Here is a 26747-nt window from a genome sequence, read left to right on the forward strand (position 1 = left end):
ACATGAAATGTGCTATATAAATAAATTTGATTTGATTTGATTTAAGCTTTACGTTTATGTTCGTATCATGAGTCGCTCAAGGCTTTTGCAAAGTACTGGCATTGTTGACTCTGTTTCCTTCACAGTTATTTATTTTCTTATGTAAACCTGCTTAAAATACAGCTGGGACTAATCACCTGGATGTTGTATCCAAAAATGTGTGATGGTTCAAATACGTTTGCTGTGTATAAATTTAAAAAAAAAAAACACACAAAAAAAAATCAAATCTGTTCATTTGAACTGTAATTTAATTGAAATACAAGTCAGTACCTTTGGGTTTTCAGTTTACTATCAACACTACACAATCTCCATACTTCAGTTTTGTACAAAGAGGTATCAGTTATATAAAAACACAGTACACAACAGTTTAAAATGAGACATACATGTACACATCTGAATACATTTCAGCCATACTTCAAGTGTCAGGAATCTTTCTGTCTGTGTTCCCATCAACTCTTTCCTCCTGCGTCACGCACACAGGCCAAAACTGGCACCAGCTGACCCCGATGAGTGACCATCGGCCGGTGACAGGACCGTCATGATTCATGAAAATGTGCTATGACTAATAAATATGCTCCGATATCCCGCAGGCGTGCCGGCATGGCGCCAAACCGCAAGGGGGGTGGAATGGAAATATACTTCTGTTTCTTACGTCCTGTTGGGCCATGCCGAGCACTCAAACTAAAACACAATTAAATAATGTTTCACAAACAGTATCTGTTTTAAATATTCTAGTCATGCAGTATAATCGGTTGAGAAATAATTTAAAATATCTTTTCAACGCAGCGTTTGAACATGACAGGAGCTGTAAGACCACGACAGGTAACTCCACTTTTGCCTCCAACTCTGCATGTTGTTGGAGGACCATCTTCGAGCAGAACACGTACACTTGACTGATAAATAATCAATAACAGATGATACGACAGGGTTTACAGTTAAGATATAATAAGAAAAAATGATGGTGAGGTGGAATATTAACTCTCTACAGAGACACATTCCATTATATTTGAAACAGATCTGTTCAGAGCATTTAACTCACCAAAGAGCCCACGTGAATACAAATTATCGGAGGAAGCTCTGCTTCTTATGAACAGGTCGACTGACGTTTGCTTTTGCTCTCTTTATTCACAGTGCCTGCTGCACCAGTAAAAGTATCCATGTGTTTCCTCAGGCTGGTGTTGGAGACTGCTGTGGCGTCCTGGACTAGGAGGCCGGGGGTCGGACAGCGCGGCAGGAGTGGCAGCAGGCCTTGCTGTAGTACCAGTGGCTGCACAGGTTTACCTTCAGGGCCAGCAGGCAGTTGGTGGAGGGTCGATCCTGACAGCTCTCATCTGGAACAGGAGCAGAAGCATTTTTATTAGGGCTGGGCAACGATTAAACATTTTTAATCTGATTAATCACATGATTTCCCTGATTAATCGCGATAAATCGCATGATTTCCCTGATTAATCGCGATTAATCGAATGATTTCCCTGATTAATCGCGATTAATCGCATTTGTACGCAAAATCCAAAAATGAATCCAAAAGTAGTGTATAGCTTTTAGCATTTAGTTTTATTTTAAATGTGCTGCCATATGAATGAAAGTGCCATAACATTTGTTGTGCAAACACACTTTTAACATCAGCATCTTTCTGTAGTTTTTATGTAGAAGCCTCGCTCCACTGTCTGTTTCCTTGAATGACTTGCTGCTATCAGTTGTGTGTTTTGCCTTTAAGTGATATTTTAGACTGGAACTACTACGCTGAGAAGACAATTCAACTTGGCAGTGTTTACAGATGACTTTGGTTCTGTCGACTCCGCCGTCTGGAAGAACTTTAAAATGAAAATGGCCGAGTAAAAGTTCCGTACCCTTCTCCATGTTTGGTGGATCCTCCGATTACTTTCTTTTCCTGTTCCGCAGCAGACAGCAACAGACTTTTACAAAATAAAAGCCTGTGAGCAACAGACTTTTACAAAATAAGATAAATAATAAAATCTGCGTTAATGCGTGATAAAATATTTAACAGCGTTAAATAATAACAAGTTAACTCGCCCAGCCCTAATTTTTATCTTTATTTTTCCTTACACACAAGACTGTTTTCTTTACATACTGCCTGGGGCAATTTACTGAAACGTGTTCAGACAAATATGTAAAAACTTTCTATGAGACCTTTCTTTAAGGAGTCTTCAGGAATAGTTCTCAGGCTTCTTGAAGGACATCCCAAAGCTCTTCTTTGGATGTGGGCTGCCTTTTGTTGCGTTCTCTGCCAACATGATCCCACACTGCTTCAGTAATGTTGAGCTGCGGGCTCTGGGGAGGATTCATCCCTCCATCAGACCTGCTGCCACTGATTTTCAGCCCACTTCTTGTGTCCTTTGGCACAGCTCAGCCTTTTCTCCCTGTTTCCCTTCCTTAAGAACGGCTTCTTGATAGCCACCCTTCCATGGAGCCCATTTCTGATGAGGCTTGGGCCAACAGAAGATGGATCAGCTGAAGGTCCAGATGCATCTCTCAGCTCCTGTGTCAGGTCTTTGCTGGATGTTTTCCTCTTTCTTAAGGACATCACTTTCAGATCCTGTTCATCTGCTGTAGATAGTTCTTTAGGCCTGACACTTCTTCTTCTGTCCTCCACTTGTCCAGTTTCCTCAAATGTTTTAAGGACACACTGCACACCATGCTGAGAGATGCCAAGTTTTCAGCTAACAGCTCTTTGGGAATCACCTTGTTGCTGCATGAATCCTTTTATCATGCTTGAATTTCCAAAGAGAAACTTTGAAAGACATTCAGAAAGCATGGAGAACTTTAAAAGATTACAAGAAAATCTGGCTGCTTGGAAGCAAAATATTAAAAAAATGACGGTGACTTAAAACTCTTGAACAGCGTTGTATCCTTTATAGACACGTTCTGGAATCATTATTCCAAAGAAAAACAAACAAAAGATGGTTTGATTGACCTGTTTTTTTAAATGCAAAAGCAGCTACTTTTGGTTTACCTGCTGCCAACCAAACAGTCATTCACAGCACTTAACTGAGCACTGACTCACATCACACTGACAAATATTCCAGAATGAAAGCCTCTAATTAGCAGTGTGTGTTTATGTGAAAGCTTCTGGCAGAAAATAACATAAATAACATAAATACCTGGAGGCTCAGTGGGACAGGCCTGCAGGGTGCAGGTCTGTTTGGCCACTGGTTTGGTGAGAGGGTCACAGCCTCGAACCAGCTCCCTGCCCTGGTAACACTTCACATCCCTCATCCTCACGCCAACGCCACACGTCTTTGTGCACTGAGGACACACAAAGGCAGAAACACAGCTGCTGAACAGGAGGACGCTGTTACAGGCCTTACAGTGTCGTGATATATTGTTTTATTGTAGTCTTTTCTGTTCTTTAATTATTTCTTAGTTCCTTAATTTACTCCTTATTTTGTGTTTTTGATTTTTCTGTCTTTTATCTTTATTATTTATCTTTATTTTATTTATTTATACAGCGCATTTCATACCACAGGCAACTTATAAAGACAAGGCATTTAAAAGAACAGCATAAAGCAGCATAAAAACAAGCAATATAAAGAGAATAAAAAATAATATAGAATAAAAATTAAAACACAACGAACGAGGAATGTTTTTAACCTGGATTTAAAAGTGCTTACAGTTGGCAGTTTGGGTTCCTGTTTATTTCTGTTATTGAAATATTTCTTAGTTCTTTGGCTCTGTATTGTTAGTTGTTCCTTTGTTTTAACTCTAACCCTGAGTTAAAAATGCATTTTATTAATTATTATTTCCAGTTTGTATTTGTACGTTTTATTTATCATTTCATGATTGAGTATTTATGAATTTTATGTCTATAAGTTATTTTAATTTACCATTATTTTATACATTCACATACAGAGTTAATTACACTCCTGCACTCCGCCCTTTTCGTTCCTCCTGGGCTTCTGTAGCCCCGCCCCTCATATCCCGTTGTGTTTTGCTAATGGTAAGTTGTGTGGATATCGTGTTTTTTTCTTTGAAAGTTTAGTCATTTGTGTTGAAATATTCGCTGTATATTATTCTCTGTTACATACTTTATAATACCAAGCTGTTTTGTGTTGCTTTGTACCGATAATATAAGTTATGTTTTTAGTTTCGCGTTTTTGGCGCGATTTTCAGTCGCGTGTGTCCCATGTTGCATCAGTTTGCTAGTTTGCACTTCCTGGCGGTGTTAACACTGTATGTGTGCATGTTTAGGAGCAGAGGTGTAGGAAGGAAGAGACAGAAGATTTATATTCTGCGTTGACGTCTTCTGCAGGTATGTGTTTTTCTTTTTTGGGTTATGAATTCTGTTGTTTCTGTTTTGTAACTTCACCCTGTGGTCTGTGTTCATTCCGCCACTAGGTGGCATCGTTTTCTTCATATTCTTTTCATATTTCATATTCTCTTCTATTAAATGTTCTTCTGTAAAAACATTTTTTTAAAGCTATGCGACAATCCCATTGTGTGTAGGAAGGAAGAAACAGAAGATTTATAATCTGTGTTGATGTCTTCTGCAGCAGAGAAAATAAATGCAGGAAAGCAGCATCTTGAGTCCTCTTCCTCTATGCCCCAAACACACACACTTGCATTTAAACTGGTTCTTTTCCACTGGTCTCTTCCACACTCATCTGCCGTTAATTGGTCAAAGCTGCGATCATCACTTGTCAGGTCCTTGCCATTATTCCCATCATCTATAGCCGCATTCGGACAGAGCAGTTCTAATACAATAGCTGCCCTTCCCCAGGGGAACTGTTCATTTTGCATTCCCACACGAGTCGGGACCTTGTTAGGGACTGATGCGGCGCAGCCGTCTGCGACAGCGACGTGTTACTTTAGCGCCACATTCAACAACAAAAAAGAACAAAACAAAACCCACGAAAAGTAAGGAGAGAAGAAAAAACACCACCAAGAAGCTAACATGGAGAGTGGGGAGGCCACTGTGTTCATGGTCTGCATGATGGTGATATTAATCATGGACGATCACATCGGGCGTCTAACATGGAGGCTGGAAGAGCTCACAGAGAGAGTCAGGAGACGCAGGATGGAGCGCAGGCCATACTTCTTGGTTTCATGAAGGAAGGAGAGCAGAGCGCCGCAGACAAAGGAGACCACGTGGAGGTTTAACTTATCAAACACGCGCAGGGTGTGTCCGTGTCGTATGAGGAAACATTTCAGCCTGACCACATGACAAGGGGCGGAGCTACCAACCACCAAAACCTCCGTCAGATGTGTTGCTATAGAAACCAGAACAGACCCAGCTGAGGAGAAGGAGCTGAAATGGTTCCATGAACTGAGGGCCGTGGTCCCGAGTTCCTGTATGTGCGAATGAGGGAAAAAACGGCCCTGTTCCTGAAAAGGTTATAGGAACTGCCAAAGGTTCCTACAGTCGGAATGCGGCTTATTATCCTTTTTATCTGCTTTCTTGCTTGTGCTTCCCTCCCTTTGGTTGTTTCATTTGGTCTTTTGTTGCCTCGTTAAGTTCATAATTTTCTGACTCGGCTGCAGTTCTGGTTTGTTTAAGAGTGAAGATTAAACTCGCCACCCGTTTGCTTCTGAACCCCCTCGTCCCACATTGGGTTTTCCATAACCTCGTCCCATCACATTGTGACAAACTGGAAATAATGCCTTTGCTCTGCACCCTGTTGTGTTGTGTTGGCCTCACCTCAGACCAGGGGGTGGTGTACCATTTGAAGCACGGCCTTTCAAAGCAGGTATTCTCGTCTTCAGGCTTTTCGCTCCCTCCACACGCGTCTTCATCAAACATCTGGAACTTTCCTCCGCTGATGCCAACGCAGAGGACAATCCTCCGTTTTACTCCACGACCGCATGTCGTGTTGCACTGCAGATAAAAAGAAAATAAAACAGCTGGTACTTAGATGGTGCTCTTAATTCTCTTTAAGATGACCAAAGTGAGTTTTTGAATCTCTTAATTAATTGAATCTCTTTAATTTCTCCTAAAAGTGTGCAGCTCGATGTAGAATGTGAAGGTGCGTCATGCTGTCTTGCAACTTCTGTTGGATTTTTTTATAATTTCTTTTTAATTTTTTGGCTCAAAATGACCAGCTCAAGTGGAGAATGGAATAAAGGAGGAAGGTAAAGGTGGACCTTACTGCACCAGATCTGCTTATTGATGAGCTGGAATCTGATTCCCACATAATATCACCCCTTTCCTGCACAGTTTATTAAAGTAAACAAATTGTGGTATTTCCAGATAACACTCAGCAGTGCGTTTGTCACTATATTTAGATGAGAACGATGTGCTATAATCTAAACTTACAGTGTGCAGATATCTTAATCAGTTAGCAATCAGGAGTAGAAATGGACTGAGATGTAATTGTAGAGGCTGATCCAACAGTTTGAGAGCAAAAGCACTGAAGTGGGAATTCAGGGAATAGAACGGACACGCTCACCAATGCATGACGTCAACTTTGCATTCTCTGTTGTCCATGAAAATATACGATGTCTCCTAAATGAATGAATGGTCATCTAAATGTCCTGATTTTCTCTCTGTGGCACGTTCTCACCCTCTCCCAGTCTTGGCTCAGCCAGTGTGGAGCACAGTCCCTCTCCCCACAGGGGTGGATGGCCAGCGGCTTGTTCTCCGGGGAGCACTGGTTCTCAGGAACCACTCGGCCCTCTGGAGCCTTACAGTACACGTGGCGGTCCATCTTCCCCTGGCCGCACGAGCCCGAGCACTGAAACAAACGGGGGTCAAAGGTCACAATGATTCACGATAGAGACTCAGCCATCTCATTGCCATCACTACTGTCGTAGGTCACAAGTTGACCCACATCCTGTTAAAGAAGCTGCGTGTGACATGCAGAATGCTGGTTACTGGATCTACAGATGGGGTTATTTTATTGATTGCATTGCTTTTTACCATTTTTGTTGACAAAAATAATCATTTTTTACAGTTTTTCCACATCGTTTGCATACAGTTAAGCCTAAAATAACTCAAAATTTTATTCAGCAAATTTGAATACTGTCAATAATAATTTTGAACAATCAGTGGGGTTACATGGCTGCTGAAAGGATCGGATTATTGGCTAAATTACAATAAAATTGAGTTATTAAATTCATGTAGACACTTTAATCTGACTAAGAATTGGATCGGATCGGATTAAGACCCCGAGATAACTCGGTTGAAAGTCACTCTAAACCTGCTTGTAGACGCTGAAGCACGTGGTGAATCAGACTTTGCATTCTGCGCATGCTCCAGATGTTTTCCCGGGGTCGTGACCCGGAAGTCAAAGGAGACGATATTCCTGTTGTCGCCGTCAGAAAGAAACAAACAACGCGATGGAGAATGCTCCGTTGGGCATCGAGTTTGTGCAACAAGCAGCTCATCACAGACCAAATGTAGAGGGACGTAGCTTCATCTGGCTCTGCGTTCTCCATCTTTCTCCAATGCCTGAGTTTGTTGTTGTTGTTGGTGGTAAAGAGGTCAACAGGAAGTGGCTCTATTAGCAACAGTTGGAATGGGTACAGCGCCACCTATCACACCGGGGTATGACACGCTTTGTGCCTCTGATCCCATTCATTCACCGCCATATATCCAAGGAGAATTACCCTCGCTCAACTCATTCTTATTGTAATTTAGCCAATAATCTGATCCTTTCTGTGCTATGTGACCCCACCGAATGACTTCCAGAATTATCTGCACCCTTTCTCAGCAGTAAGTGGTGAAACAGTCCTTCATACTGCTGAAAAGTTTTTTACATCTTTCTGCTGGGATTTTGGATCAATCGTCTTTTTTAATGGTTTTAAGGTGTTCCAGGCTGGAAGTCTTTCTGATATTACTAAATCTCACTGGGCCACACTAAAATGGTGGTGTTCTTCGCTTTAAACCATCTATTGACCATTTTGACTCCATGTTAATGTTTATTTTCTGTGTATTTTCTTTAATCTTGTTGTCACCTCCATGGGGTGGCCACAGGCTTTACAGGTGGCCTGGCTTTTATTTGAATTGAACATAAAATGAAAGTGTGGCACTCATAACGGGACTGTTCTAAGGCGAGGACAGGTGGGGGCGGGTGCATACAAGAAATAACACATTTGAAAAAAATCACCTGAAAAAGATAAAATGAACAATCAACTGATTGTTGTTGATATTCTCTTACATGAGAGCAGCGAGAGTCTGAGCCAACACTGAGGATAACGCTGTCAGAAAGCATGCAGAGCAGCATGCAGTGGCAGCTTTGCCACGGAAAGACACTTACAGGCCCCCACTCGGACACAGTCCAGTGCCGTTCGCAGGGTGGTCCGGTGCAGTTTTTGATGTTCGGCGGTTTGGTCATGGGGTCGCACGGTCTAGTCTGATCAGAACAGCGGACATCACGGGTCACCTGAGCTTTGCGGCCACATTTAGCAGGACACTGGATGGAGGAGAGGCACATTTACCTCCAACATCACCAAAAACGGCGCCCAGATCAGTAAGCTTGAGCTTTTATTCATTAAAAAAATTAACTCAGAAAGACAAGAAAACAAAACAGACTTTGAGAATCTAAAATACATATTAGAGAATTTCATATATACTGTCGCCAGTGGTTCAGTTGCTGGTAACCTCCTCTGACAGAACATATCAAATTTACTAAAACTATTCCAGGGCTGTGTTCGAAACCGCATACTTCTCCTACTACTCATACTAACTCTTTGAGTTAGTATGTGAGTTTGAGTAAGCGAGAAGTTCCCGGATGCATACTAGATTCTCCGAAATGTTGGGTATGCATCATGAGGTTACTACTCATACTCAAACTACCCAAGATGCAATGTAACGTGACGTCGCCGATCGTCATTTCCTGTCAAAACGGCAGTTTCAAGCTAGCTACAACGAGGGTAGGTTCACTTCCTGTTTTCAAAACAAAAGCACCAATTGTATCGTAATGGCTTTCCCTATGATAAAAGGCAACGGGTATTTTATTTTGTGAAAATAACCGGAAGTGTGTTGCTCGCTACGGCTAGCTTTAGTAGCGCTGAATTCGTGGGACCAAAATTGTAAATAGCCGGTATTTTGTCAGGTTTTCAACACGTTGAGGATCTAAACGACTACTTTCTCACCTGAAAATGTTTCAAATGTTGCTAAAGTTTACAGAGTTTAGAGCTTAAGCGAAATCAGCTTCAGGCCGGCTGATTTCGGCTCGGGCAGGAGCGAAATGCATTGTGGGTAAATGCTCTGCATACTGTCTGATCGATCAGATTTGCAGAATGGAAGTAAGTAGTATGCGGTTTCGAACACAGCCCAGGTCACAGCTGTATGAAATCATTGCATTTATATGTGTCTTTCCACTGCATTTTTTCAGTATTAATTAAGGGATTGTATAGAGAGTCTGTCAAAGATACAGGATGCATATCTAAACTAAATACACAGGACAAGGAAAGCAAAGTGAAGATGTAACTTTATCAGTGCAAATGAGACATTTATTAGTGAAGTAAAAAAGAAGGCACTCTGTTTTATCTGGTGTCTCCGTTCTGCAGTCACAACCAGAGGAAAAAACTGATGAATCAAAGTGGAAAAACAACAGAAGGGATAAAAAGTTCTGAGCAAAGTACCCCACAGAGGATGCGTCATATTCAGCTCTGAGGAGCGACCGCATGAAACCAGTGCATGAGACGACTATCATCTGGTGTCAGAAAGTGGTCCAGCAACACCAGAGCAGCGTGTGTGGGCTTCATGTGTTGACTTTTGGTTGTTCAGTTGAGGCCTTTGTGGTTCATGGCCAGCGTCTGACAGTTTCATACACTAGATGTCCTCAGTTGTCTTCTTTTGCCTCCAGAGTGCAACTTCACCACCTGCTCTCTATTTCTCATTGACTCACCTCAGCTTTTTATATATTATCTTTTTGTATCACCTGCCACTGCAGGGCTTTTAGTTTAGTTTTAAAAAAGCCTCTTTTATATTTCCTCCTGCATTTTAAATGGATAGTTCGCCTCTTTTGACATGAAGCTGTATGACATCCCATATCAGCAACATCATTTATGAACATTTTCTTACCCCCTGCTGCGTCCTGTGAGCAGAGTTCCAGCCTCGTTTTGGTGTTGATGAAGGTAGTCCGGCTAGTTGGCTGGGGTTTAAAAAATAAAGCGTTTTGCTTCTCAAAACAATATGCGTTCAAAAGAGTAATACATTTGCATCACAAAATCGTTCTCCAGGAAAAAGTCAGACCTCCGGACTACCTTTGTCAACACCAAAACGAGGCTGGAACTCGGCTCACAGGACGCAGCAGGGGGTAAGTCAAATTTAATAAATTATATTGCTAGTATGGGATGTCATACAGCTTCATGTCAAAAGAGGCGAACTATCCCTTTAACCTGGATTTGTGTCCTTCAACCACTGCTGTGACCTAGCCATCCTTTAGCCTTACCACTATGCATGGCTGTGGTTATTTATGGCAGTTCAACAAAAGAGGTATAAAGATATAAGACCTAATGATAAGAAACAAAATCAGGATATGACACAAGGTATTCCTCTTGCTTCTGGATGCACAGGAACAAGTGCCTGTATTAACTATATCATTATGTTATTTTATTATTGTCAAATCTGGTTTAACCTTCTCCGAGAACATGTAAGATGTGCACACTCTCTTCCTTTATGCATTTCAGTTTGTGCGTTTGCATTCATCTGGCTCCAGGACAACGAGTCCTCCAACTGAAACCGTACATACGAGCCCTTTGTTCACACCCTTAAATATGACTTTTTATTTTATCTTGTAAAGATAGCGTGGGGGAATTAAATCTCATGAGCATTTCCTCATCAGAGGAGATGTCAGCCTCAAGGTCTGCATAAAGGATTTGGATGGATGAGCTAAAAGACGTGGTTTCAACCGTGGGACTTTTTGAGATGTGAGATTGAGTGAAATGGGCATCATGGGCGGCATTTTGACCCTTCAGTTGCTCTCACAGCCACAAGAGGTCGCATATTCATTGATGGTAAATATAGCCGAAATCTGCTTGGATGTACATCCGCCACACGTTTTGGGAAAAACTGCCTCTAAAATACTTTGGGAATAACTAATTCCACCCGAACAAATGACTGCCTAAACACAACTTATGCATGGAGAGAAAAGATAAGCCCTAATGGCCGCCTTTTATTTTGCAACTGGTATGTTTCTGAACCCCTAAACCCCTAAACTGATGATAGCATTAAAGATATGTATGTACCGGAAGAAAAAAAAAAAGTCATTTTGAATGATAAGGAGAAGAAAAACATGGAGGTTTTTTTCAGCACGGTGAGCATTACCTCCGTCCACTCTGCCACCTCCCACTGTGGACCGCAGGCGGGACTCTTGCAGGCTCGCCTCTCCACAGGTCTCTCCAGGTCGGCCATGGTGCAGAGGTCACTGTAGACCGAGCTGTCCAGGCCCGGCGAGAGCATCTTCCAGCAGCGAACCTGACGAAACTGGAAACCCTCCCCGCAGGTCCTGGAGCACTCGCTCCAGCTGCTCGCCTCCCATCTGGAAGACCACATTCATCCCATCTCATCAGACCGGAGCAGTAAAGGTTTCCATTCAGATACGCTCAGATTTGGTTTGTTTTGGGGGTTTTTTTGGCAGTTGATTGTACCTGGGCTGGCATTCCCTCCCAATGCAGAAGTCATGAACCGGTTCTGGTCTGGTCAGAGCGTCGCAGTACATATCATGGACCTCGACGCCGTCATAGCGAACACATGTCACAAAGGATTTTGACACTCCTAGAATTTAATACAAGAAAGAGAGCCAAGGCTAACGTATTTATAAAGCACGTTTTTATTCACATGAAGAATCAAATGTGTTTCACAAGAGTTACTGAAAAATTATAAAAGATCTTATTCCAATATGGCCCAAAACAGGCTCAAAAAAAGAGAAAAAAGAAAAAACTATTCAAAAGACGGCAGCCAGAATTTAAGCTTTTGTTCCTTAAGCCTTTTTACTTATACAAGGCTGTTTATTCTGAAACACTTTCACTAGCTTCCACCAACCAACGCTCAAGATTATTTCTTTCATAGAATCGCTTTGGAAGGTGTCAATGGAAACAAGGTGGAAAAGGGCAGGAACCTCAAGCAATTAGATCCAAAAGTTCCACGATTGGAGCTAAACCCACCTGAAGCTGCTGATTAGTCTGAACTTTTGTGTTTTGGCCTCAAACAGATAGCTTGGAGCATGGTTAAAGGAACGCTGTTGGGACTGTGATTCTGTGTCACCAATACAACATCTGACCAAATATATCAAATATGTTCACCATCGGTTCTCCTGTCTCTGAGCTGTGGTATTTATCAACAGCAAGTGTTGTGGAACATTATGATATCTACAACTGTCTCCCAACCAAGGGTGTGCAAAATCTGGATGTCCTGACTGATGTTACGTTATCCTTGTCTGACCAAACAGCATCTTTCTCCTGGTCTCGTCGCTCTGCATTCAACATTAAAAGAAAAAATAAGTTTATATCTGACCCTGTTTGCCCCCCAACTCTTTATACAGGTCATGGTTTTCTCTCACCACCTCGACGACTGCAATGCTCTTTCGGTAGGTCCCCCAGTATTCAAACAAATACCATGGTGGAGTGAATGCTTGGGTTGTTTATGTGTCTTATGTTTTGACATCATTTAGCCGGTTGCATTGATTACATGCAAATGCAACATGTTACAGCAAACATTGTTACTTTCTGGTTAAGTTCAAGGAACAGAATTACTTTGTTAGTGTTAAAATCAAAAGTACCTGGTTTGGGTGAGGAAGTTTAGGAGTAAAATACATTCTTTTTACAATGCAACCATTAAATTTGTGGACATCATTTTTGTAATGTACATGCAGTTGCTCTAAAAACCTCTAGAAGTAGTAATTTCTAACATAAATATAGGTTGTTTTGGTATTTATGAGTGCACAACATACATGTTAAAAAGTGCAGTATTATGGGTGGCTGTCCATATGTGCAACTTAAACACAAGCTATTGCCGAAATAGTCATTGCAAACCGATTACAACTATGTTGTGAGGAAGCTCTGTTGGAGCCTCTGGCCTCAACTACGTCCTTCAGCTGATAGTGATGATGGTGGTCTACCAAAAAATGTGAAACCTCATAAACTAATCAACTGTGTATCTTGTTTGTGTGCACGAGTGTTTTGCATGTACCTATAGAGCAGGTCATGCTGCAGGGCTCCTGAGAGGAAAGTTTCCAACGGTACATGTCAGCAGCACTCAGCTTCAGGTTCTTCTGGTAAAGCCTTTGATTCCCTCTGTCACACACACAAACAAACAGGGAAACCCAATAAGTAGCTTTTGGAGGGTTTCGGCTGGCCTTGCAAGTATTTTGCCCAAAGTTTGTGCAAATGCAGTCATTTGAAAAACGTTCACCACCTTTCATTTAGAAAGTTTTATGTATTAAGACCTTATTTAAAAAAAAAATCATCTGGTCGTCACCAGGTTTTAAAATTAGGTAAATGCAACCTCAGATGAATATCACATGACATATTACACTGAGTCATTATTTAATAACACTGTATGATCCAGCAGCTTCAGCAACAGGAAGTTGAAGTAATGCTTTCCTGTGGGACGTTATCAGTCTCTCGTGGTTGAGGAAGAATCTCGGCCCACTCTTCTCTCCAGCGCTGCTTCAGCTCATTGAGGTCTGCAGCTTTGGTTTCTGCACAGCTCTCTGAAGGTCCCACCACAGCATCTCAGTCAGGCTGAGGTCTGGACTCTGGCTGGACCGTTGCAACACCTTGATTTTTCTTTTCTTCACACATTCTGCTGTAGATCTGCTGCTGTGTTTGGGATCTTTGTCCTGTTGGTGAGCCAGTTTCAGCCCAGCTTCAGAGAGAAGAGGCTTTCTCCTGCAGCCTTCCACACAAGCCATACCTGTTCAGTCTGTTTCTAACTGTGCTGTCATGAACTTCAACCTTTAACATGCTAACTGAGGCCTGTAGAGTCTGAGATGTAGCTCTTGGGTTTTTGACCTTGGGGTGACCTTGCTGGGACGTCCACTCCTGGGAAGATTGACAGCTGTCCTGAATGTTTTCCACTTGTGAATAATCTTTCTCTCTGTAGAATGATGGACTTCAGATAGTTTGGAAATGGCCTTATAACCCTTCCCAGATCGATGGGCAGCAACAGCTGCTTCTCTGAGATCATAGCTGATGTTTTTCCTTCTTGGCATTTTGCTCACACACACCTGAATGCTCCAAAACTTCAGCTTTTAAAGAGCTGCTCACACTGACTGATGATCAATTAATTGAGTGCATTGATCAGCAGCACCCACTCAGTTCCTATGGAAGCAGACACAGTTTTAAGACCTCGTAAGATCAAATTCTTTCTTACGTTTTTTACATATCAAACCTTGGACTTGAAAGAGGGTGAACTTTCTTTTTCATTCGACTGTGGAGCAAACATGTAAACTGTCAGTGCAGATGCTGAGTGTTGCTGAGAGCCCAGAACCTGGGGACATAAATATCTTTCAAGGCAGCAGAGACATCTTCCAGAGATGCATTTTATTGAGGCTTACTCTTCTAAGGACATTTAAGGATACTTAGTAGTAAACAGAGCCTGAAACACACACACAGACAGCCTCCCAGACATCCTCCGTGTGACAGCTGATTCACAGCCTGCAATCCAGCAGATGCACTTTGTTTTTTCATCACATCACATAAAAGTCATGTGCACATTCTTGTCATAACGTAGTTCCCTCTGCCAGACATTTATTTGAAAATTGCAGGTCTGTTTGAGTTATACCTCACCGGCATCCCTCCATGTCAGCCAGTCTGATTCCCACACATTATTTTGTCCCCAGAGGTGACCACAGTCTGACAACACTCTGTCGCTTTTTCCATAATATTTCTCACTTTTCTCGCAAAAAAACGTTGAATTATTTGTTTTTAAGTGTGACTGTATCCCCCCTACTTCCCTCTGAGCTCCTCTGCTCTCCTCCTTTCCTCTGCTTTCTGTCTCTTAAAGGAAAGGGCGTATCATTGGATGTTTTATAGTTGCTGGCTGAAGCCAACATGAATTATAAATATGATGCAAAACCTGCCAATTCTACCTGTCTGCCCTGCAGCATTTACAGTATCTGCCTGAGCGCCCTTCTGACTGTATCTTCCTTTATGTCTGCCCACACGATAAATCCATCTGCTAACTGCTTGTCCAACCTCACTGATTTACTGTCTGCACTGTTTATCTACCCGTCTGCCTGCTTTACTGCTGATATATAAACTTCTCTAAGGGCTTTGCTGCCTGCATATCCCTCAGCCCGTCTGGACATCTGTGGGTTTACCTGCTTAACTGTCTGTCTTTCTCTTAACTGTCTGTCTCCACTCTGCATGTGACCGGGCTGCTGCCGGTTATTCTTTAAACGCTATTACCGATCTTTCTATTTGTCATCCTCCTTGTTCGTCTCTTCCATACATTACTTGCATTTCCACTTCCTAACCTTGAAGCCTGCTCTAACTTATACCAGGACGCTTTCCAGGCAGCTTCTTCTTAACCTGCAGAATATTTCCCCAAGCAAAGAGCTGTTTTTTCTAGGGCTGGGCGAGTTAACTCGTTATTATCGCATTAACGCATTAATTATTTAACGCCGATAAATATTGTATCGCGCATTAATGCATGTTTTATTTTTCCTTTAAAAAAAAAAGCAAGCATTTTTTTTAATTAAAAAAAAAGCTGCAGCGAGGACTATAGCCTCTGTACATGGGGCGCCTGCTCAACCCACTACGCCACGGACCACCCCTGTTTTATCATTTATTTTATTATTGTAAAAGTCTGCTGCTCACAGGCTTTTATTTTGTAAAAGTCTGTTGCTGTCTGCTGCGGAACCGGAAAAGAAAGTAATCGGCGGATCCACCAAACATGGAGAAGGGTATGGAACTTTTACTCGGCCATTTTCATTTTAAAGTTCTTCCAGACGGCGGAGTCGACAGAACCAAAGTCATCTGTAAACACTGCCAAGTTGAATTGTCTTCTCAGCGTAGTAGTTCCAGTCTAAAATATCACTTAAAGGCAAAACACACAACTGATAGCAGCAAGTCATTCAAGGAAACAGACAGTGGAGCGAGGCTTCTACATAAAAACTACAGAAAGATGCTGATGTTAAAAGTGTGTTTGCACAACAAATGTTATGGCACTTTCATTCATATGGCAGCACATTTAAAATAAAACTAAATGCTAAAAGCTGTACACTACTTTTGGATTCACTTTTGGATTTTGCGAACAAATGCGATTAATCGTGATTAATCAGGGAAATCATGTGATTAATTAGATTAAACATTTGAATCGTTGCCCAGCCCTAGTTTTTTCTTTTATCATGAAATAACTCAGCCTAGATTTTAAGTCCCATGATTTTCTTCTTTCTTTTTTCTAAAGCTTCTTTCAGGCATTCGTGGAGTTTACTTTAAAATGGCTGAACGGGTAAAAAGGCAAACAAAGATTGGGCGATGGCCCGCAGGCTCAAACCTGGCCTGGCTAGGCTCGCTACAAACCCGGCCACCCTGATTGATACCTGGTTCTGTTGGAGCGGCTGGAAGTCCTTCCACCGCTCTGCACAGTTCTGTTCTGGTTGGTGTGGTCTCCACTGTCGTTGCGTTTGTAGCCCAGAGTGAATTCCATCGTGTCATTCAGATCAAACGGTCCCCCTCGCTCCAGGCTGCTCAGGCCCACCTCTGACGAGAACAAGCTGTCTCCCTCTGTTAAGAGCTGATTGGTGGATATGTTGATGAGCAGCTCGTCCGGGCTGAGTCGACCCTCCAGCAGCACCCTCCATATCAGGTTTGTGGAATCTGCTCCAGCATCCAGGGGTCCGCCATCAGGGGCGGGTTTGGCAGTGCTGCCGGTGTGGCTGCTGTTTCCTTGAGATGGATGAAAATGAAGGACGTTAGCTTTAATTGGAGAGACAATACTAGGTTAAAAGTCTTGAGCTACCCCTCATTTCTTTATATATTGCCTGGAAATAGTAAATATGTGTAGTGACTTTTTGAAACATGCAAAAATAAATACAGTATCTAAGAAAAAAACAGAGTTTGTTCAGTTCTGAGCAGCTTTAAAGTGAATATCTGGTCTGACCTCCTTTATTCTCTGCCTGAACCCTCTCAGACAGCTTCCTGTCCTTTCTTTAAGGAGTCTTCAGGAATAGTTCTCCAGGATTCTTGAAGGACATCCCAAAGCTCTTCTTTGGATGTGGGCTGCCTTTTGTTCCGTTCTCTGCCAACATGATCCCACACTGCTTCAGTAATGTTGAGCTCCGGGCTCTGGGGAGGATTCATCCCTCCATCAGACCTGCTGCTACTGATTTTCAGCCCACTTCTTGTGTCCTTTGGCACAGCTCAGCCTTTTCTCCCTGTTTCCCTTCCTTAAGAACGGCTTCTTGACAGCCACCCTTCCATGGAGCCCATTTCTGATGAGGCTTGGGCCAACAGCAGATGGATCAGCTGAAGGTCCAGATGCATCTCTCAGCTCCTGTGTCAGGTCTTTGCTGAATTTTTTCCTCTTTCTTAAGGACATCCCTTTCAGATACTGTTCATTTTTTAGGCCAGTCACTCCTTCTTTTGTCCAGTTTCCTCAAATGTTTTAAACAACACTGCACACCATGCTGAGATATGCCAAGTTTTCAGCTAACAGCTCTTTGGGAATCACCTTGTTGCTGCAGAAATCCTGTTTTCTGTCTGTCAGACTGTGTTATCTTTGCTGTTTTTCACAGATGCAGCTAAAGAAATGGGAACAAATGATGTGTCTCTGTGACAGGCTGCTGGGAACAAAGTTTATAAAGATCCACAACACTGGTTCATCCCTTGAGTTAGGAGCCTTTTTTATACTTATATGATTGATAAGTCATTGTTGAGTGACTTAAAGAAACCAGGACTGCACCAAAAATTTGTGAAAAAGCAGTAAATATCCAAAGAAAAACTTTAAAATGCCTTCAGAAAGCCTGGAGAACTATTACTCAAAATCACTTTAAAAGAAAACAACAAAGTCTGGCTGCTTGGACTTAAAATATAAAGAAATGTGGGCTGGATCAAGACTTTTGCACATGAAATCAGAAGTCAAACCTTGAATATTAGTATTCTTACATGTTCACACAGTAAAATCCAATACAATATGACAACTTTTTAAAATCATCCCATTTTTGTAAATCTAAAAAACATATAACAACATTATCATCAGTTAGCAGGAATTCTGGTAATCAGGTGTTTCACTCAGAGAACATATCACTGTAATGTTTACTCACATTCACATGATGTAGATCATTTTAAAGCACAGTCAGAAGGTGAAGAATAAAAACAGAAAGAGTGAGGGGTTCAACCTGTTTCAGCCTGAGTGGAAAGTGCACGGCGAGTCTTTCCGCCACCTCTGTGTCTCAGCTCACCACCCACAGCGGCAGCATAATGGCCTCAGCAGTCAGCTGAGCGAGCTGAGAGCTCACACGAAGGCCATTACGGCTCATGTTTGAGATGCAGCCATTTTCACCAGACGAAAACTCTGAATTTTTCATCTCCTGCTGATCCTCTTTATGTGTCTGTCCCATGAATAATGCAGAGCTCCGAAGGGCCATCTCGCACACTTCAGAATAAGCTCAAAATGTTCCAGTTTTCACCGGCCTTCAATTAACAACCGTCTGCGTCTGTATGTGAGCTGATGTTGCATTTTTCTGTGCCGTTTATCACATGTTTGTTATCAGTCATGAGGTTTCAATATGTTTGCATATGTAAACGTAAATATAAATGTACTTTATTCATACAGCCTTGTACCAAAGTGCTTTACAGCAGATAATAAATAAAGAGAAGAATAAGTAAAAACAAATAAAAACAATAAAAGAACAGTAAAAGCAATAAAATACAACAAAATCGATTAAGATAAAATAAGATAAAAGTGCCATCATACTACTGGGTATTACTTATTATTACTTAATTATTGTTTTTTACTTATTCTTCTCTTTATTTATTACCTGCTGTAAAGCACTTTGGTACATCGTAATTATTGTCTGTAAAGGACTGTATAAATAAAGTACATTTACATTTACTGGGAATTAAAAGCCATCCTAAATAAGTAGGTTTTTAGCTTAGATCTGAAGAGGCCCAGGTCAGAAATAAGAATCAGCTCGACGGGGGGCTTATTCCAGAGCCTGGGGGCAGCTTTGGGAAAAGGCTGGCTCACCCCAGGGTTTGTATTCTGACCTGGGCACTTCCAGCAGAAACTGATCTGTGATCTCAAAGCTCTACCAGGACTGTTAAAAGCTCAGATAAATATGACAGGGCGAGGCCGCTAAGAGCTTTAAAAACAAACATTAAAAGTTTAAAATCAGTTCTGTAAAGGACAGGAAGCCAATGGAGGGGGTGTGTGGGCCGTCCTGACCTGTGAATTTCGGGGCAGCTGCTCCGTCCTGGTCGCAGTCGATGGCTGCTGTCTCTTCGTACACTTCGTTGGTCTCTTGGCCCTTCTGCCCATCGGCATCGTCGGTTTCCACCTGGCCCCCAGGGGCCTCCTGACCATAAATGCTGCTGTTGCGGGCCAGCAGGCCACCCACCTCCACGGATGCCTCCCCAGCTGAGGTGTCTGATCCTGTGTAGACGGGAGGAGGTGGAACAGGAGGCAGGGAGTCTCGGAGGACGGTGTATTCGTAGGTGATGTAGGGTGTTCGGCCGTTCTGGTTCCACACCTGGGATCATGAGAGATGAAGGGAAAGTGACTCGGGTCAGGATCCAGTAAAGGATTTTAAGAATGGAAGAAACCTGAGTTTATGGTTGGTCTTTGGTTTTGAGTCGTTCTTTTATCACGACTTTCTACTTTTGGTTCGTTGGGTTAAATTTTGGGATGTTTTGTATCTTAGTTACTTAGTTAACTTTACTTCCTGTTCTGTTTTAAAGTGGCTTCAGTTGGTGTGACCCACACCATGGTTTCTGTTTATCTGATCGCCTTCACCTGCCTTCCATTTGTCACAAACCTCTAGAAGTTTCTGTAAAACAGAAGGAAGGAAAAGTATCTAACAAAACTACAAGTATTAATCTTATTTACTCAAGTTTTTACAGGTTCATAGACATCATTTATGATGGAAAATGGGTGGCAGGAACTCAGATTCATATCATTTGAACCTTCATGCGTGTGATGTATAAAGTGGAAATTGGTTGTAAGGTTTATTTTTAGCTTTACTAACTTTACTAACTGAGGAAATAAATGTTTCTAATGTTCAACCAGTCCACAATTATATTGGTTCAAGAAAAACAAATTTTACTTGGTAAACTTATGAGGAATAACATAAAATCCAGATTCAATCAGGGTGGATTAAACCTTAATAATGTCCCTTATGTTGCAAATGCTGCTCAATATATTAGGCACAGCCTCAACATGACACAGTGATCAAACAATAAACTGTGTTCAGCCAGCTGCTGACTGTTCAGTCAAATTAAATTCAGTCAACAGGCACGTAGAAGCACGACACTGGAAGCTGCCATTACATTAAAAAAGATAAAGAATTTGTAAACCCTGCACATGTGAACAGCAGTTCTTCATGTCAGCCTCTTAAAAACTCAAACAAAACAGAGTTTGTGGAGCAGGAAATACTACATGACGCTGCTTGTTTTCCACCCAGGGGAACTGTTGCACTGTAATCACAGATGTTTCATACACACCTCAGGAAACCTTCAGTTTGTGAAAAAAACTCAGAATATGTCACCGTTAAAGTATCTTTCCTGTAACCTTTAATGTGCACATTCAGTACATATTTACCAGGATATTTATCGCCTGATCGATCGGGCCTTTGGCAACTATGTACTCGATTCCGGTCTCGTACACATCCATGGGCCGGCGGTACTTGAAAACGGTGCCCGCTGCATGGAAGTTCTGGGGACTGTCCACCTTGTAAGCGCCGTTGAAGAAAAAGTTTCCCGCCTGGTCGGTCACAGCTGGGTAAAAAAGAGAATAAACCAAGTTGAATCTTCACCAAGTTCAATTTAAAGTCTTGCTTTTAGAGGACGTCAGTGAATATGTGCGTGAGGAGGAGGAGGGAAATTGTACCGAGAACATCGGCAGATTTCTTCCTCTCGATGATCTGGATGTCCCAGGAGCCCTCAGGGATTTGGGTGATGAAAGAGTAACCTTTAAAACAGGAAACAGAGAAATGGTCGCATCATCTCTCTTCTTTTACATGAAAAGCTTGTATTTCTGTGTTAAATGATGATTATTACCTTATTTTCAGTGTTTTTTTGTATATGTTTATAACATGTTTATGTTTAAAAAATAGCTGAGGAAACAGTAAACTGTAATTAAAAACAAAATGCAATGATTTTCCACTGACCGTGTGATAAATATGAGAATGGGTTGACAGCCAACACAACATCCCGACTTTTGGGATATGGGTTTGTAAGACTGGTTGTGAGTATTTGTGGGATGACTGAACACGGAGGCTTACCCAGAGTCGTGGCCCCACGGCGGAAGTTTCCGGTGACTCTGCTGCAGCTGCTGCCGTCTCCCTGGCAAACTCCACACTTATCCAGGGTGTTGGAGGAGAACAGGACCCCATCGCACCCAATTGGCTGCAAAGACAGAAGGTGAAGGTGTAATTCATTGAGGGGATAAAACATTTGTGAAGCTGGTCCAAAAATATTTTATGTAGCATAAATCAACAGAATATATATAACGTATCTTGTATTGCTGACAAACTCCTTTCTTCTTTCCCTAATATACATATATCTTTTATTCTACCTTTCATGTTTACTATCTTCATGCTGTGCCTTTACATGCAGTGGATGTAAAGGTGAACACGTCCCTGTTAGAATACCAGACACATGTTGTAACATAAGAAAACATTTTCAGCCTTTAATTTGACCAATAATCTGTTCAAATCAGTAGAAAAAAACAAACAAAAAACTTACAATAAGCTGGTTGTGCTCATCCTAAAACTAATACTTTGTTGTAACACATTTTGATCTTATCGCAGCAAAGGTGTTCCAAGTCTGTGAGATTGTGAGGGCATCTCTTGCCCACAGCCCTTTGGGCCATTAGGCAAAAACTTTTCTTTTCTTCTGGTGAGACCCTTTATTCACTTGATTTGGATGTGTGCTTTGGGTCATTTCAGTGCTGAAAGAAGAAATGGCTCTTTATCCTCAGCTTTCTCGCAGACACCTGAAGGTTCGGGACCAAAACTGACTGGTATTGGAACTGGTTATGATTCCAAAGCCCCAGTTCCACCTGATAAAAAGCTTCCACCACCATGCTCCAATGTGAATACAGTTCTAGCTAATGTCACGGTTGTCCTATTGTTTTTCTTTTTTATGATCTTCAGTCTTCACAGTTTGCTGTTGTATGTAAACTGCCATAGAGATGATTTTAAACCTTTCTGCTGGCTGAAACCTTTGAACAGTTAGATGACTCTGAAGCTTTGTAAGCTCTCTGCAAACCTTGGTTAATTTCAGGTCAAATGGAGTCACTTTAATTGGAAAGTGTGTACCCAAAAGTGCTGAATGCTGTCATCAAATCAAAAGGTACAGCTATGCAACCAGCTGACTGTACATTTTTATTTGTTATATCCCCTCCTTAAAAGGTGATCTGGTTTACTGTTATTGGTCTAAAGCAGTAAATTTCCCGCCTTTAGACCTGGCATGATTTCTCATGGTCTCCTTTTTTACATCAGAGACTTGGCATTTTGTGTCCATCTTTTATACTTATTGTAAACTAAAGCAAAAAAGTCTTGTATTTGTTGCTTTTTTACTTATTTTTGGAGGGGCATTTTTTCCAGGGAGAGTTTACAACAGTTTTATGTCTGTTCCCTTGCCCTTTTTGATGATTTTTGTCATAAATTTATATCTATATGTAAGCAAATTACCAAATCTTAGGTATAAAAATTTTGTGAGCAGGACTAGAAGTGATTCATTTGAATCCGGTGTGCTGGAGCAGGGGAACATGGACAACATGCAGGTCTAAAGGCGGGAAATATTTGGCATGATTTCTCATGGTCTCCTTTTTTTTTACATCAGAGACATTTTGTGTCCATCTTTTATACTTATTGTAAACTAAAGCTCAGTTATCAAATGTATCAAATAGTTTACAACAGTTTTATGTCTATTCCCTTCCCCTTTTTGATGATTTTTGTCATAACTATATGTATATGTGTAAGCAAATGACTAAATCTTAGGTATAAAAATGTTGTGAGCAGGACTAGAAGTGAGCCCTCCCCCCTCCCAGGATGTCATGGTCTCAGTAAACTGATTGTGATGCTGGACTCACCTCACATGTACCGTCCACACAGACGCCGCGGTAGCTGCTGTACTTGCAGGAAGTGCCGTCTCGTGCCATCACCATGAGCTGTCTCTGGCCGTCTGTGGTGGTGCAGTGCAGGTCGCAGGGGTTGCTGGAGATATGAACGTAGTCATCTGAAGACAAGAAGGAAAAAACGGGCCAACGTCACTGTCTTTTGTAAACCAACAGCGACGAGATTTCTGCTTTTAACCACATGAGAATCTACAGTTAAAGCTCATAAAGGAGGCTGCTGCAGCTGAGCGGCTCTGGAAGCAGACCTCACTCACCCCTGGCCTGGTTATTAGGGAATTTGATGGCGTTATTACCAGGATAGAGAGGTTTCCATTGGTAGTTCCTCCCATTGTAAAGCTGGGAGTTAAAGGACCAGCACTGCTCCTCTCTGAAGCTCCTCCCTGTGGCTGGACATTCCTGTTTATCAGAGACAGCACACACCATTTCAGGCGTTCTAATTTACACTATTTTACACGAATAACTCATTTTCTGTCACACAGCTGCACACAGTCATGGATGCTGGATGCTGCTCAGTACCACCACCATCCTCTGCTGCCAGCCAGTCAGAACGAGGGAGTTTGTTTTGTTGAAGAGGGGGAATGAAACTGATCAATCAGTGGAAGTCTGCCACTCACTTTGGTGTTGCAGAGATGATACTTCTTGGCAGTTCCTGTGCAGGTCATGTTGTCTTTCCCAGCAGCAACTTTCTTTCTTTGGATAGAAAGCAAACATTTGCAAAAATAAGATTAAAGTCCATCCGATGGTAGTGCATCAGCTAAGTGTGAAAAGTAGCAATTCCAAAATCTATTACTCTTAATTTACAAGTTTAATTTGGATCAATCTACTTCTGTATGTTTTGACTGCAATAAAACGTCCTTTTTTCTCTTCTCATCATGAAATAATTTAAACCTGCATTTCATTGTATCCTGGTGTGCAAATACAGTAAAGTCTATTCTATCAAGTAAAGTTACTGTTAAAGTTCCAGGCCTCTAAACTCCTGTAAAGTCTAATATGGGACAAAGCAAAGTGTGTGTACGTTTACTGTCTCTGTAAGAACATGAATTAGTTTGACATATTTTGGGAATATCACAACATCTCAAAGTTATGAACTGCAGTATCTCAGCCCCCGGGGCGCTCTGGGGCAGTTTCAGGATCAGGAATGAACGAGCTCAGCCAAATTCATCTGATTTTAAAATGAGTCAGAAACACAGTTTGAAGTTAAAGGGATAGTTCGCCTCTTTTGACATGAAGCTGTATGACATCCCATACTAGCAATATCGTTTATGAACATTTTCTTACCCCCTGCTGCGTCCTGTGAGCAGAGTTCCAGCCTCGTTTTGGCGTTGATGAAGGTAGTCCGGCTAGTTGGCTGGGGTTTAAAAAATAAAGTGTTTTGCTTCTCAAAACAATATGCGTTCAAAAGAGTAATACATTTGCATCACAAAATCGTTCTCCAGGAAAAAGTCAGACCTCACAATCGCTTGGTGCTATATATCACTGCCTGCTGTGTAGACCGAGCAGTCCCCTGCTTCCGAGCAGCAAACACTGTAACAGGTGCGGCTGTCGGCAGGCAGCAGCACGCAGTGATATGAAGGGAGAGAAAATAGGGCCAAGCCATTGTGAGGTCTGACTTTTTCCTGGAGAACGATTTTGTGATGCAAATGTATTACTCTTTTGAACGCATATTGTTTTGAGAAGCAAAACGCTTTATTTTTTAAACCCCAGCCAACTAGCCGGACTACCTTCATCAACGCCAAAAACGAGGCTGGAACTCGGCTCACAGGACGCAGCAGGGGGTAAGAAGATGTTCATAAATGATGTTGCTAATATGGGATGTCATACAGCTTCATGTCAAAAGAGGCGAACTATCCCTTTAAGGTCCACAGATGGAAATCTTCTTCCTTTAAGCTGAATGAATGCTGCTTTTGTTTTGAAGTAATCACCAATGATTTAGTACAGAGTTAGAGGAAGGGTTTGTATTCATGTAGCTTTCGTGCATCACATCAGTGAATGTCCTCACAGCGACGGCTTTACAAACACGAGATTGTGTTTGCGGGCAGCTGTATTACTTTTGTACCCGTGCATTTGTTTATTTATGCCTTATTTTCCTACATTCCCTTATTTAATCTGTCTGTTCGCACTTTGTTTCAGATCTCCTCCTGCAGCATCTTCTCTTTATTCATTTATCAAAGTTATTTATTCCAGGCGGACTTACCTCCTCGGCCCTCTTTCATTACTCATCATTACATATTGATCCGTTTACCTTTATTCATTACACATTTTTCCAATAAGCAGCGACTTCTTCTATATATACTTATTTTCTTTTTTTTTTTTTTTACCATTGATTGTAGTACAACCCCCTCTTTCCAGAGGAAACAAGAGAACAGAATGACACTGACTAAAGGGCCCGCTGGTTAGAAACTGAACCACAGACTCGGTGTGAAAGCAGGTCAGTGCAGGCAGGGCCAATAGCTTCTCCACTCTCGCTTTTGAGGGTTAAGCACCCAAAACAGGATTTATGTTGCAGTTATCCAGATAGGAATTGTTCTGGCTCTACAGAGCTGTCATGGCGTCCATCTTTTTTTAACATACATGTTGGTCTATTCATCTAATCTATTCACAGAATAGATTTTAAAAGCCTGCTGATGGTTTACAAATGCCAGAACGGTTTAGGCCCAAAATACATCTGTGATCTGTTCAGAGAATATAAAGCCAGCAGAGCTCTTAGATCCAAGGACTCAGGTCAGCTGGTCCAGTCCAGAGTCCAGACTAAACATGGAGAAGCACCATTTAGCTGTTATGCTGCCAACAAGTGGAACAAACTGCCAGTGGAGATTAAACTTTCACCAAATGGAGACATTTTTAAATCCAGGTTAAAAACATTTCTTTTCTCATGTGTCTATGCATGAAATCTGCATGATATCTTTGAATTTATCTGGACTGTTGCTTGCTTTTAAATCCATTTAAATAATTTTATTTGTTTCTCTTTATATTATTTTATGTATTTTTAATGCTTCTTCCACTCCCTGCTGCAATGCTTTTATTTTATGTAAAGCACTTTGAACTGTTTGTACATGAAATGTGATTTGATATTGGTGTGTGTGCTGCAGACTGACCCACCTCTGTTTGAGACAGTGTCGTTCCTGTGACATCACTCCCCCTCCGCAGGTGCGAGTACAGGCGGTCCATTTGGCCCACTCGCCCCACCAGTACGTTGTCACCTCCAGTTCCTCCTCCAGACTGTTGGAGGCCACGCCCTCCTCCTGCACACGCACCAGCAGATACAGACTGATTCACAAAGTGTCCTGGTTTGGCTTCTGTTGTGTGTATGTTTCTGTGTATTTCTTATTATTGCCATGATCTTTTTCCGGTTAATTTTACTTCCTTTTTTATATAGTAAGAGCTTGTTTTTTTGTTTGTTTGTTTTTTATTTAAATTTTTTTTTAGGGCTAGGCGAGTTAACTCGTTATTATCGCGTTAACTGGTTAATGATTTGACGCCGATAAATATTTTATCGCGC

General features: G+C 41.7%; 1 protein-coding gene across 1 annotated transcript in view; it reads right to left on the bottom strand.

Moving 5' to 3' along the window:
- Positions 1-981: 981 nt before the first annotated feature.
- The window catches only part of ttc16 (tetratricopeptide repeat domain 16), a 45659-nt gene continuing 19893 nt past the window's right edge, over positions 982-26747 (bottom strand). Inside the window, exons 3-20 of the mRNA XM_075468909.1 lie at positions 26348-26490; positions 23863-23938; positions 23542-23644; positions 23204-23349; positions 21390-21513; positions 20996-21076; positions 20708-20883; positions 19337-19640; positions 17073-17075; positions 16491-16836; positions 13133-13236; positions 11593-11719; positions 11270-11483; positions 8253-8408; positions 6558-6728; positions 5696-5872; positions 3162-3306; positions 982-1370 (exon numbers count right to left, since the gene is read on the bottom strand). Of these exons, the coding sequence (XP_075325024.1) occupies positions 1243-1370; positions 3162-3306; positions 5696-5872; positions 6558-6728; positions 8253-8408; positions 11270-11483; positions 11593-11719; positions 13133-13236; positions 16491-16836; positions 17073-17075; positions 19337-19640; positions 20708-20883; positions 20996-21076; positions 21390-21513; positions 23204-23349; positions 23542-23644; positions 23863-23938; positions 26348-26490 (2724 nt within the window). The 3' untranslated portion in view covers positions 982-1242. The remainder of the gene's footprint in view (positions 1371-3161; positions 3307-5695; positions 5873-6557; positions 6729-8252; positions 8409-11269; positions 11484-11592; positions 11720-13132; positions 13237-16490; positions 16837-17072; positions 17076-19336; positions 19641-20707; positions 20884-20995; positions 21077-21389; positions 21514-23203; positions 23350-23541; positions 23645-23862; positions 23939-26347; positions 26491-26747) is intronic.

The sequence above is a fragment of the Odontesthes bonariensis genome, chromosome 6 (genome assembly GCF_027942865.1).
Source record: "Odontesthes bonariensis isolate fOdoBon6 chromosome 6, fOdoBon6.hap1, whole genome shotgun sequence".
NCBI lineage: Eukaryota > Metazoa > Chordata > Actinopteri > Atheriniformes > Atherinopsidae > Odontesthes > Odontesthes bonariensis.